This window comes from Carcharhinus amblyrhynchos, chromosome 11 (genome assembly GCF_965287045.1).
Source record: "Carcharhinus amblyrhynchos chromosome 11, sCarAmb.v2.hapA, whole genome shotgun sequence".
NCBI lineage: Eukaryota > Metazoa > Chordata > Chondrichthyes > Carcharhiniformes > Carcharhinidae > Carcharhinus > Carcharhinus amblyrhynchos.
Genome location: NC_137334.1, coordinates 19,279,505 through 19,293,231, shown reverse-complemented (window position 1 = coordinate 19,293,231; position 13,727 = coordinate 19,279,505). Strand labels below are relative to the sequence as shown.

Genomic DNA, 13,727 nt, shown 5'->3' with positions numbered 1-13,727 from the left:
CTCTCACACACCCCCCCCTTCTCACACACACCCCCCCCCCTTCTCACACACCCCCCCCTTCTCACACACACCCCCCCCTTCTCACACACACCCCCCCCTTCTCACACACACCCCCCCCTTCTCACACACACCCCCCCCTTCTCACACACACCCCCCCCTTCTCACACACACCCCACCCCACACACACACACCCCACTCCACCCACACACACCCCACCCCCACACACCCCACCCCCACACACCCCACCCCCCTTCTCACACACACCCCCACACCCCCCCATGTCACACACACACAACCCCCCACCCCCCCTTCGCACACCCACACACACCCCCCCTTCCCACACACACCCCCCCCCTTCCCACACACACCCCCCCCTTCCCACACACCCCCCCCCCTTCCCACACACACCCCCCCCTTCCCACACACACCCCCCCCTTCCCACACACACCCCCCCCTTCCCACACACACCCCCCCCTTCCCACACACACCCCCCCCTTCCCACACACACCCCCCCCTTCCCACACACACCCCCCCCTTCCCACACACACCCCCCCCTTCCCACACACACCCCCCCCTTCCCACACACACCCCCCCTTCCCACACACACCCCCCCCTTCCCACACACACCCCCCCCTTCCCACACACACCCCCCCCTTCCCACACACACCCCCCCCTTCCCACACACACCCCCCCCTTCCCACACACACCCCCCCCTTCCCACACACACCCCCCCCTTCCCACACACACCCCCCCCTTCTCACACACACCCCCCCCTTCTCACACACACCCCCCCCTTCTCACACACGCACCCCCCCCTTCTCACACACGCACCCCCCCCTTCTCACACACGCACCCCCCCCTTCTCACACACGCACCCCCCCCTTCTCTCACACGCACCCCCCCTTCCCACACGCACCCCCCCCTTCTCACACGCACCCCCCCTTCTCACACACACCCCCCCCTTCTCACACACACCCCCCCCTTCTCACACACACCCCCCCCTTCTCACACACACACCCACCCCTATCTCACACACACACCCACCCCTATCTCACACACACACCCACCCCTATCTCACACACACACACACCCAACCCCCACCCCTGTCTCACACACACACCCAACCCCCACCCCTGTCTCACACACACACCGAACCCCCACCCCTATCTCACACACACACCCAACCCCCAGCCCCCGTCTCTCACACACAACCCCCAGCCCCCGTCTCTCACACACAACCCCCAGCCCCCGTCACACACACACTCCCCCAGCCCCCGTCACACACACACTCTAAGCAGTTTCTGACACAGTTTAGTGGCCATTAGGATACAACATGCAAGTGAAGATGAGAAACCTGAATGCACTAACAGGCAGTGGCTGGTGCTGCAGTAAGAGGCTGAGGTTGGCTGCTACCTGGCCACCTGCAAAAATGACGGGGGCAGAGGCGGGCTTTGGGCGGTAGGGAATGGTGGCACCTTTCGGTGGGGACTAGGAGGGACAGGGAAAGCATGTTAGAAACAGCATTAGAACAGGTTCATTTCTGGAAAAAAAAAGTAAATTCAATCACAAAACACAGAAAATACATCACAATTACAATGAATCATTTAACTGCAATATTCCTTTTTAGCTAGAATTCAATTAATACAGAAAAATGCATCACAAAGTTAGACATTTAATTTTAAAAAAATCTGGATCAGAGAATCTGTCAATTATATACAAATTATTCAGTGCTTCAGTTCAATATTCCGTTATCCCCAAAAAGTAATTCAAAGAACACAAACCATAATTTGCCCACCACATCCCAATAGCCCTTCCATCCCCAACCGTCCTCCCAATCTCCGAGCAAAACGATTTTGGACAAAGCCAAAAGGGCTCCTATCTAGCTCTGAAAATGTATTTCAAATGGAAGGGGTTAACTAAAAGTCTAGGAGCAAAGCTTGAATTTGGGATGCCGCAGAAATGGAAGCTCATAACAACTTCAAGTTTTTCACCTTGAAAAAATCCACCTTGATAAATCTTAAGTTCCCACATAAAATAGGGTAGGGTATAACTTCAACTCATGGTACAGGCTTACAAAGACTACCAGTTAGGCTAAACTGCAAGCTCAAAAGAGGCTGTAAAGATAGGTGATGTGTGAACCAGAGAGGACAAGTTGGCAGGATGGTAGAGGTAGTCGACAGAGGCCAAGACAAAAGTAGCTGCTTTACTCTAGACCCAACTGAGGATATGCATGCTTACTATATAATTGTTTGATGTGTTTGCTGGATGCAATAAACTGTAACTGTGTTTAACTTGCCAGCATGTATGCTTCACCTTTCAATAGATGAAGTTTATCAAGGTACGTTTATTTGAAAGGAATGCAACAACTATCTAAGCAGGTGAGGGACTGGTAGTCTTTGTAAATTCATTCTACCTGTAATCAAGCAGAAGCTATGCCAACCTCATTTCATGCAGGAACTTTATGTTTTCCAAGATGGCTTTCTAAACAAAATTGTGAAACTGCAATGAACTTCTATTTCAGCATCAGAGAAATTGAACATTTGCCTGTGTGTATCAAGTGACACAATCAAGCACTCTAGGCAGCTACAATAATGATCAGATGCAATGCAGAGTCCATCTACATTAAGTGGTGACTATTACATACTGTTGCTTTGTCTGTTGGAGTATCAATGATGCTTAAGAATCATGGACAAGATGGAGTTATTTGCCAATGAATAGACAAACAATTGGGTACACTTGGTCAACCTGGATAAATGGCCTTTTTCTAACAAACACTGCAACAATTAACAGTTTAATAAAGTAACTGAAGATTTCAGGAAAACATCAAGATGCTCTAAAGTCTTATAACTGGATACGGAAATAAAAGCCCTCACATTTGACCTGGTGAAAAGGTATGAAATACTTAATTCATTTGAAGGCATCTAATCCCTAATTTACAACAAATTGCCCCTTACCTCACCAGTCTCCTTTAGCGATTGCATTTTGCATATTTGCTGTTCTTCACTTCAATCAAAGTGGAACTGTAGCAAAGGTATTTCAATATACTTTGAGGCTTAATGGAAAGAATTCTCCTCCATACACTACTCCATTTCCAGACCAGAATGCAACTTAGTCAGTGTCAGCAACTTATTACTGCTAATACTACTTACAATTGATTGCTGGAAGATTGCTAAGAATGGGAGAAACAGATTCACAAAATGCAAATATAACCAGCATTAGTTGCATCTTCAAGAGACACCTCAATAACACTAACCTTCACACAGCACTGAGAAGGGGAAAGGAAGGTGAAATGACCGTGCCCCATCCTGCAAAATCTTTCTGGTCATACAATCTTTTTAAATTCCAGGAAGGTTCCTCACTTTCCACTGGTCTGATAACCAGAATAAACTGACATGGCGTGATTGGTGACAGCAGAGTGAAATTTAATTCACTTACGTTCACAGTTACCTACAGAGCTGGCAAGTCTAATGCAAGTTACGTAAAACCCATACTTCTTATTTAATGGGTGATAGTGAAAACACCTCCCCAACTTCTATCATTTATCTAGTGTGAAATCACCTACTGTGAATATTAGAAGGTTGTGATAACTAACTTGCCACGATTAGAACGGAAACCTAGGAAATATTGTGCCTGCTGTTCTGGAGAGAGTCCAGATTGGAGATTAGCGCATTGGAGCATTTATATACCAGAGCACAAAGCTACGCTTGCATTTCTTAAGCACAAGTGAAGCAACACAAGTAATATCATTATTCTCTGAATTTGGGGGGAGTTGAGGGAACGATGCTCATTGTAATTGTAGTGGTAATGCCAGTAAATGTCAGAAGAAAATTAATTAGATTCTCTCTTGTTGGACATTGTCATTGACTGGTACTTGTGTGGTGCAAATCTACTTGCCATTTATCAACCCAAACTTGAATGTTGTCCAAGTCTTGTTGCATAAGGACAGAGACTGCTTCAGTATCTGAGGGCTTGTGAATGGTGCTGAACACTGCAATCATTAGTAACTTCCTTCCTTATGATGGAGGCAAGGTTGTGATGAAGCAGTTGGACATGTCTGGGTTTAGGAACTCCTGAGCAATGCTGTCTGGCTGAGGTGATTGACAGCACTTTTCATGAGTGTAAGACTATACTTTAATATGAAGGAGAGAGATCTTGATCATGAAGGAAAAGGTGCTTTAGAAATATCTGGGCTTCTCATAAATAAAAGATTACTAATTTCATAGCTAACCTTAAAATTGGTTACGGTTAGGTTCCAGTTAATGTGAGCAAACAGAGGTAGGCATACCTTGCTGTTGAACATTTCCAGAATCCACAACATAATGGCCATGTGCATATGTAATCTTCAATCTGATTGTCCCATCACTTTAAAGAATTTGTTTTTAATAGTTCTTGTGTACAAACCCTACTCAGTGGCAAAATTGTCATTGAATAAGTTGCTTGCTGCAGGTGAAGTTGTATTCAGAAGAATATCCAGTGTAGAATGATGATGCAGAATTAGCTGATAAACTTTGAAACTTTACCCAGCAATTTTCAAATTATATTCATCCTTACAGAATGAACTGAATTGAGAACACTTTTCCAAAAAATAACACTGTTCTTTTAAACCGGACGTCACTGGCGACCAGATGAGTGGTTCTGATATCAAGCTATATCTGAAACAGTCTCTCACTGCCTAAAGATGAAACCCTGTCAAAGCTGACCTGGTATAAAGCTGCTACTGCAAGCCATGCTTGTATACTATGCATTTGTTAAGATATTTATGCAAAATAATGAATAAACCTGTAACTCTGAGGAACGTTTCCCTGTTAATACCTTTCATGTTTTATAGGTACTGAGGCTACAAGAGCGGGTCAGAGGCTGGGATTTGGGCAACAGGTAATTCACGTAACTCTCCAAAGCCTTTTCCTTCACAAAAAAAACACAAATCAGTACAAGTAAAATGAAATATGTTCCAAATATTGAGATGAATGCAATGTTCATTCATTAACACAAGTTCAATACCATGCAAGACAATGCAGTCTGCTTGGTTGGCACCTCTTCCATCACCTTAAACACTCACTCCCTTTCATCACTGATACATAGTGGCAACAGTACACATTATATACAAGATGCACTACAGAAACTCACCAGACAGTACCTTCCAAAACTGTAACCTCTGCTATCGAGGAGGACAAGGGCAGCAGACCCTTAGGAATACCATCACCTGCAAGTTCTCCTCCAAGCCACACACTACTCTGATGCAATCCTGATTTGGAGCTTTATCACATCCCTTCACTGTCACTGGGTCTAAATCCTGGAGCCCCCTTCCTAAACTGTACCAGGTGCACCAACACCAGCTGGACTGCAGCAATTCAACAAACTGGCTCATCAGTGGGTTCTCAAGGATATTAAGGGATAGGCAACAATCACTGGTGTTGCCAGTAAGGCTCAAAACCCACAGCAAAATAAAAATGTGTTCTTTTTATATAAAAAAAGGGATTGGCGATATGAATGGAGTTATTCATACTTCAGGTCTTACAAATGCTGCTGAAAACTTTTGGCAAGTATCTGTTGCAGTTATTGTACAGAATAAATTCTCCAACCTGGGCTCCTCGCCACCTCCCCCACAACTGTAATGAAACAGATAATGCCAAGTAAAATGGTTCTAAATTTTGCTCCTAACATTATGGAAATGACTTTGAAACCTGCAGGATGGAAATGACTGGCCAAATGTGACTATTCATTGCTACTTGAGGAATAATCTTCTCACTAATTCAGTGAATTGATTGATTGAACAGGCCAACTTGGAAGGTACATCAAGAATATACCAACAGAGCTCCGAGTTGAGTATCCATACGTGAACTTTATAGGGCAAACTAGAATATAAATTAATGGAAGAAATAACTAGATTGCTATTATTGTATGTTTACTGAGAGTCATCTAAAAAACAAATAGCAGAACAAACCGAGCTTGGAAAAATAAGTTGACTGTAAGATCTGAAGACAGGTCATCAACCTTTCATCTGATATATTTATACCCTATATTTTGTAACAAAATAATTAAACCAGACATTCTCAGGGCAGTTGATCTCCTTTGCAGCACCATCCCAATCGATCATTCCCTCCTTAAAAACTTGCTGCTACTGATGCTCGCCTTATACTCTACCTCCAGCATCACCACACATATTTGCTTCACACACTGGATGATAGCATCTGGCATCCCAGAGATTGTCACAGCACGCTCAGTGGAATTAGGCAGCATGTCCCCTGCCACCTGGACTTGAGCCCCTGTCGACTGGAAAGATTAGAAGAAAAAAAAACATGGATGGGTTAAAGCCGCAGATGTGGTTCCAGAATCTGGAAAAATGACAATTATTCTACAACAATAATCTGCATTAGCAAGCCTTTTGTGCCAGTTTAGTGAAACATGCCTGCATTATGTGTAGGTGACACATTTCAATTAGTCTGTGTGCCTCAACATGTTGATGCCAGAATAGAAAAAATACAGGGAGAACACAGTATAATTTATTTCAAGTCTGATTAAGGTCATGACCTATTAAATGTTAAAATACGTCAAGAATTTAATGTGTTTTTTACAATGGAAAATTAAATTCCATTATCCTTTCCTTCATCACAGGGTAACCATGTTTATGTGACATAAATTGAGCAAAACAAATTCTAACCAATGAGGAATTCGTTGTTGACTTTTCAACTTCTAACATTGTTTATATGGTAGTTAATGCCATTAAATTGCTTTTTCTTATGAACAATAATACTCCTAATTATCATTAATCAAAATTGTAAAGCAAACTTGTCTTGACTCCTGGTGATGAATAAGCACGCTTGGAAATCAGCCTACACTATGGATTTATGATTGCGGACAATGGAATTTCATAACTGCATTGACTGACAAGAAACCGTCCTGCAGCAGATGAAGAAAACATTTTTGTTGCCTTTGGAGCTGAGACAATAAACAGCTTGAGCATTACGTTCCCGTTTGCAGTTGTTAAACCATGTATTTACATATAGTGAATCTGACACTGTAGCATCATTTCTTGAGCGTTTATTAATTTACTAGCATGATTTCTGCAGCTCTACAGCAGTAAAAATGACAGCACTACTTTCTCTTGGCTTCCAGACACAATCTTTTGAAATTTAGGACAGGGGTCCTTGGGAACATGTCATTAACTGCAGCAGTAGCTTGGAAGTGTAGGGAGTGCCTCACCAAAAAAAAAACATGGTCGAAGATGACATTTTTGTGACACACAGTAGCAGCAAGGGCTTCAGTTATATGGAAGAAGTAGAAAAACTGGGGTTGCTCCCTTTGGAGCAGAGAAGGATAAAGGGAGATTTAATAGAGATGCTCAAAATTATGTAGAGCTTTAATAGATTAAAGGTAATTTCTTTAAGTTAGCAGGAAAGTTCAATAAACAGTAAATACAGGTTTAAGGTAATTGATGTAAGAACCAGACGGTAGATGAGAATTTGTTTCAGATTTCTGATGTACCAGTTGAAAGAGATAGTAGCAACTTCCAAAAGGGAGTCGCATATATACTTGAAAAAGGAAAACCTTTTGAAAGATAAAAAACTGAGTGCAACTAATTTGGTTAAGAGGTAACACAAGCACTTTTTAAAAATATTAATTCATTGGGTCCGGGCATTGCTGGGTCAGCATTTATTGCTCATCCCTAAATGCCCTTAAACGTTACAGAGGTCACAACGGCCTCCTTCTGTTTGGTATCATTCAATGAGCTTCATTAGTTATCTCTGGTTGCAAACAGTTGTTATGCCATTTTAAGCTTCAACAGTAAATTACGTACACCGTTTGACACCATCTCAAAATGGAGCATCTTAGTCCAGCTGAAAACTGGTTACTCAGTTTCATCATTGGCAGGTAAGACCAGATTGAAGACAACTCAGACTGCAAACTATAACCATCTGTCTGAGTTGGTATTGCATTGGCTGTGATTACACTACAACGTACTGTGTCATAACTTAACAGGGAGCGTTACATCGGAAATAAAACATTCTAAGGTCAACTGTGATCAAGTGAGCTACTCTGGAGAGAAAAGCTGACCTCACGAATTTCTTTGATCTTGGAGCCTCCTTTTCCGATCAGTGATCCGCACTGGCTGGCTGGCACAACAAGTCGCAGAGTCACAGGTGGTTTACTTGTGGCTGTACTGTTCGACATTGAATTATCAATGTCCTAAAATTGCAAAACAAATAATTTTGGTGTTATAGGTTGTGTTATCATTCTAAAATAATCAGCTCAAATGTTAATTATTGTGCAAATCTGTGCAAGCTATTACATTTAGAAAATTGCAACATTTGAAAATAAAACTTGCCCGTGCTTCTTGAATCCTCAAATTTCACACTGTAGTTTATATATTAGTTTAAAACTCATGTATGGTACAAATCATTGAAATGCAGCATGATGGGAGAGTGGTTAGCATTGCTGCCTCAAAGTACCAAGGACCCGGGTTCGATTCCTGGCTTGGGTCATGGTCTGCCCGTTCTCCCTGTGTCTGCGTGGGTTTCCTCCGGGTGCTCCAGTTTCCTCCCACAGTCTAAATGACGTGCTGGTTAGGTGAATTGGCCATGCTAAATTCTCCTTGTGTACCAGAACAGGCAACGGAGAGTGGCGACTAGGGGATTTTCACAGAAACTTGTAGTGTTAATGCAAGCCTACTTATGATACTAATAAATAAACTTAAAAAATGCATTGTTTGATTCAGCTGTCAGAAATTAGCCTATACTCTTCCATAGACCAAAAAATTACTATGAAGAGGACTCAGAAAACAGTTTCTTTTTATTGCATTTAATAACACTGGTTTTTAATTTTGACTTCCACAGCTCGCAAATATCAGTGGGAATTCTTCCGTCCCATCCACCACAGGAAGCTGCTCTTTACGACGCCTTCCCACCTTCTGAAGGATGGCTCCAAACCCAATTGCACTATTAAAATTCCATGGAGTCTCTTACCTCCTCAAACTTAAAGGCAATCATTGCAAATGCCTTGAATATTGCATCAGTTGGGCCTGTGATGGTTACAATTCTCTCAGGACAATTTCCTTCCGAGATATTGATGCGCGCACCACTCTGAAACAGTCAAGATGTCCAATTTACTGTAGGAAAGGTAAATCAAATTACTTAGCAGAAGCACAGAAACTCTTAAGGACCAAATAAAAGGTTCACCTACCTCCTCGCGCATCTTTTTCACAGTCTCACCTTTCTGAAAAAGAAGATATACAAATCATGTGGTATATCCATATATATGCTAATATGTTAATCTACGGATATAACATTGGTTATAGACTGGCATGCAGTCAACAGTATAGTACATAATAAATATCTGTGGATAAGAGTTCAAACATTTTACAGCACCTTGTCCATGGAAATAGTGATTTGTCTGCAGGCTTGTATTCAAATGGCATGAATTCATTAGACTGTGGCAATTGTAATGGGTACAAACAGCAAGCATCACTTCTGTCAGCTAGAACTAAAAAAGGAAGCATCACTCAAGCCATAAAGAGTTGGAAAGGTTTTTCCCTGAAGAAAAGATGGTAGATAAGAAAAGTTCCTTGTATGGAGACTGTAAGACATTAGCTACATATGCAGCAAGTATTTATGCATTCAGTATGAGATTGCAAATAGTGAGAAAAGTTTATTTGATCAGCATTACCAATAAGCACAAAGTAAAAAATTATCAATACAAACCTTTCCAATGATGCTTCCAACTTCCTGCAAGAGAGAGAAAAATGTTCACCCTGCAGCCCAATTTCTCTAGTAGCACATTGCTGAACTCATTCACAAAAATTTCTCGTGGCACATTCTAACACAGGCATTAAACTATTTAAAATAAATCTCACACAAATCTCAAATACTGCAGAAACCAAATGTATTAAATAACCAGTTTGATATTGGAGAAATCAAATATCCAAAATTCTAAATTCATCTGCTATTTAATTTTAGAAATGAAAATTTTATAAATGCAATAGTTCAGTGGCTTTGTGAAATAAGCAAATCCCATTAAACAAAGATTTGAAGTGACATGAAATATAATACTCAAAATCCAAAAAGAGAAAAGGATTGCTCAGAATACACTTGGTTTTCCCCCACAGTCTGAAAGACGTGCTTGTTAGGTGCACTGGCCACGTTAAATTCTCCCTCAGTGTACCCAAACAGGTGCTAGAATGTGGCGACTAGGAGATTTTCGCAGTAACTTTGTTACAGTGTTAATGTAAGCCTATTTGTGACATTAATAAATAAACAGTATTTCCTGGAAAGGAAGAAATAAGGACATAGAGGACATGCAGAGAGACAGAAGGGGAAGATGATGCACAAAGAGGAGGAATGAACAAGACAGGGGGAGGGGGAGGGGAAGAAAAAACATCAGAGGAGGGTGGAAATTTGTGGCTTAGCATTAATGGAGGGTAGGGCTGGAGAGGAAAAGAGCATGCAAAGAAACTTGATGGGTACAGGAATAAGAAAGCAGATGCCAAAAGCGATGGGGTGAGACCGTACACCAATGAGAGAGAAACTGTTACTTCCAAAGAAATGGGGAGCATGAAAGGAAGAGGCAGTGGTGCCAGGTAAACATGCACCAGAATGAAGCTGCACACAGGATAAAGGGAGAGCTGTGCAGCAAGTGATATAACCTGAGGCATGCAATGAGAAAGAAAGACAGAGTTATGAGTCAGTCTAAAGTCACTGCTACTTTTGTTCCTGTACATGGCCCAAGTTGGAGGACTAACAAAAGTCTCGGAGAAGTTTTTTTTCCTTCTCATGCTCTCAGTTGGAAGTAATAAACACAGGATCCTGAAAGGGCAAAATTCTTTAAATTCAGCTGATTACGAACCAACTGACATACTGCACAGCGGGTAACACTGTTAATCTGCACTTGAAGGGGGAAAGCAATGATGCAACATGGCAGCCCCTTTCTCTTCTTTGAAAGTTTCAGGCTAAATCAACCTCAAACATGAGACAGACAAGAAAAAAAATCATTTCCCTCCTCCACTTGCTGAGAGTTACCAACCAGAACAACTGATATCCCTGCCAGATCCAGGACTGAGAGCTCCTTGATTTGAAGAATTGCACCATATTCAATAATCCTTGCATTGCACTGGCAGAGACACAATGTCAATACAGAAAATATTAACCAGCCTTACTGAAGGCTCAATAAGATTTAATAGCTAATCCTTGAAAAAAAGCTGTGTTTAAACAGAACTGTGCAGGATCTACTTAAGAATTGAATGGGGCGGGGGGGGGGAGAGAGAAGAGAGAGAGAGAGAGAGAGAGGGGGGGGGAGAGAGAGAGAGAGGGGGGGGGGAGAGAGAGAGAGAGAGAGAGAGGGGGGGAGAGAGAGAGAGAGGGGGGGAGAGAGAGAGAGGGGGGGACACAGAGGGGGGGGGGGAGAGAGAGAGAGAGAGAGAGAGAGAGGGGGGGAGAGAGAGAGAGAGAGAGAGGGGGGGGAAGAGAGAGAGAGAGAGAGGGGGGAAAGAGAGAGAGAGAGAGAGAGAGGGGAGAGAGAGAGAGAGAGAGAGAGAGAGGGGAGAGAGGGGGGGGGAAGAGAGAGAGAGAGAGAGAGAGAGAGAGAGAGAGGGGGGAAAGAGAGAGAGAGGGGGGGGAATAGAGAGAGAAAGTACCATTCACCTCCTTCACTCATCCGATCACCGTTCGGGAGCATGGTGGCATAGTAGTTAGCGCCAGGGACCCAGGTTAAATTTTCAGCTTGGGTCACTGCGCCGAGTCTGAACATTCTACCCGTGTCTGCTGGTTTTCCCTCTTGTTTCCTTCCTCAGTCCAAAGATGTGCAGTTATGTTGACTGGCCATGCTAAATTGCCACTTAGGCCCTGATTGTACTGGCACGGCCACTTGAGGCTCATCAGGTCACGCCTGTGGTCAATGGGAAATGCCATTCTGCAAGGCTCGCCCACCCCAATTTCAGGGTGGCTTTGTAAAATCAGGGCCCTAATGTCAGGGGGACTGGCAGTGTAAATACATGCATTACAGGGACAGGGGCTGGGTGAGATTGTAGTCAGTGCAGATTTGAAGGGCCAAATGGCGGTCTCCTGTGTGCACTGTAGGGATTCTATGATCAGCACATTGTGAAAAAAATTGAAATATTTCTAACAAACATAAATGTTACCAAAGGAAGGTGTGTCTGTGATTAGTTCCACAATACAAATGCTCCATATTCTGGTTGACAGTTGCGCTGTTGCCAAGATTAATTTTAGTTTTTGAAGACATTCACTCACTTCAAGTGTATGCTGTTTATGACAATGACAATCCATTTTCACAATTCCACCATATCTATTCATCAACATCATAATATGTGAGCTAGAGTACAAAATCTTATTCCGCCTTCTTGTGTCTCTGCCACTGCAATGCAAGGATTACTGAACATGGTGCAATTCTTCAAATCAAGGAGCTCTTAGCCCTGGACCTGGCACAGATGTCAATTCTTGTAGTAACTGTCAGCAAGTGGAGGAGGGAAATGACTCAGTAAGTATCATCCCCTCATAATTGTAACCACCATCACCCTATTACAACATTTACTCCTCTCACTGATGATCAAACCAAATTCTACATCATTGCATCCTAAATGGTCTAAGCCAAACTCAAATTTAGCTAGCCTGCCACCAGCAGTGCAAGCATAGCTTTGCTCCTCCTGCTTGTTATACTCAAACTGAATATTTACCTTCCCATGCATCAACAGTCGGATGGTCAGGGTAACATTCAGCCCGCCTTCAGTAACTTTAGGGTCCATGATGTTGCTGGTTTACTATCAAGGATTTCTCACAGGCAGTGTATTCAGGCAGTGACACCTGTATGATACACAGAAATAACAGTTAGTACTTACAAATAAGTTTACCAGTAGCACAAAATACTCTCAGAACGTACATACAGACCTTCAGGGAAGGCACACAATTACAACTCATTACTCCCACAGCCTGACATTGTGCTTGGTATATTCCACTTGAGGATTAATTGGCAGCTCAAAATCAATTTTCTTTAGGATCATGGTACAGAAATCCTAACAGTTCTTTCCCACTTTCCAAGGCATGAAACACTCAAAGGGGACAGGTGCAGTACCAATAGAAAGCTCTTCCATGAAGCTATCAGGAATTAAAACCATAAACTCATACTTTAGTATAGTTGCTTTCAGGCTCTTACCACACAATTCATATGATGGCAAGAATACACAATGGATGTATGCAACTACAAAACAAATTAAATGAGCAGACTGTTTCTTGTAGATTCTCGAGGTCTAGAGCAAAATGCAGGAACTGGAGTAATTCAGAAAAATAAGCAATAAACTGGTCCAATAATTTATTTGGGTTTTGTAATTCATTTTAGTAATCATTTTTATATCACAGATGGTAATGGGCAGATGATAGTAGCGCAGACAAATCATCTATACATTTCAGCAAAATGCCTACTTATTATGAATATCAGTCAATGGTCTCCAGCAAGAACAACATGTGCACAAACTATATTTCAAAGCAAAGTTCCTCTTCATAAGCTAGCAGTTCCACATTTGATCAACATTCTGATGATGCATGATACAAACTACACACACGGTCTTCGGGTGAACATGGTGTCACATTAGCTGTTATGTCACTATCAGCAAATGTGATGCTGGTACAATGGTTGGCCTCATCATGGTAGAATGGCCACTTGGAACAACACAGAATCAGGCTATCAGCACCCAGCAAAGACTACCGCTTTCCCACGAGGAAAAA

General features: G+C 42.6%; 1 protein-coding gene across 22 annotated transcripts in view; it reads right to left on the bottom strand.

Moving 5' to 3' along the window:
• LOC145349950 (poly(rC)-binding protein 3) overlaps positions 1-13,727 on the bottom strand; it is a 154,604-nt gene that overhangs the window by 25,222 nt on the left and 115,655 nt on the right. For 11 of the 22 annotated variants that reach the window (XM_080198659.1, XM_080198655.1, XM_080198656.1 and 8 more), the window contains 7 exons: positions 12,683-12,809; positions 9,699-9,722; positions 9,181-9,213; positions 8,964-9,080; positions 8,056-8,187; positions 6,133-6,273; positions 1,369-1,488 (listed from right to left, as the gene is read on the bottom strand). In XM_080198659.1, the coding sequence (XP_080054785.1) occupies positions 1,369-1,488; positions 6,133-6,273; positions 8,056-8,187; positions 8,964-9,080; positions 9,181-9,213; positions 9,699-9,722; positions 12,683-12,751 (636 nt within the window). In that variant the 5' untranslated portion in view covers positions 12,752-12,809. The remainder of the gene's footprint in view (positions 1-1,368; positions 1,489-6,132; positions 6,274-8,055; positions 8,188-8,963; positions 9,081-9,180; positions 9,214-9,698; positions 9,723-12,682; positions 12,810-13,727) is intronic. The other 11 variants (XM_080198667.1, XM_080198677.1, XM_080198670.1 and 8 more) reach the window with 3 other exon arrangements.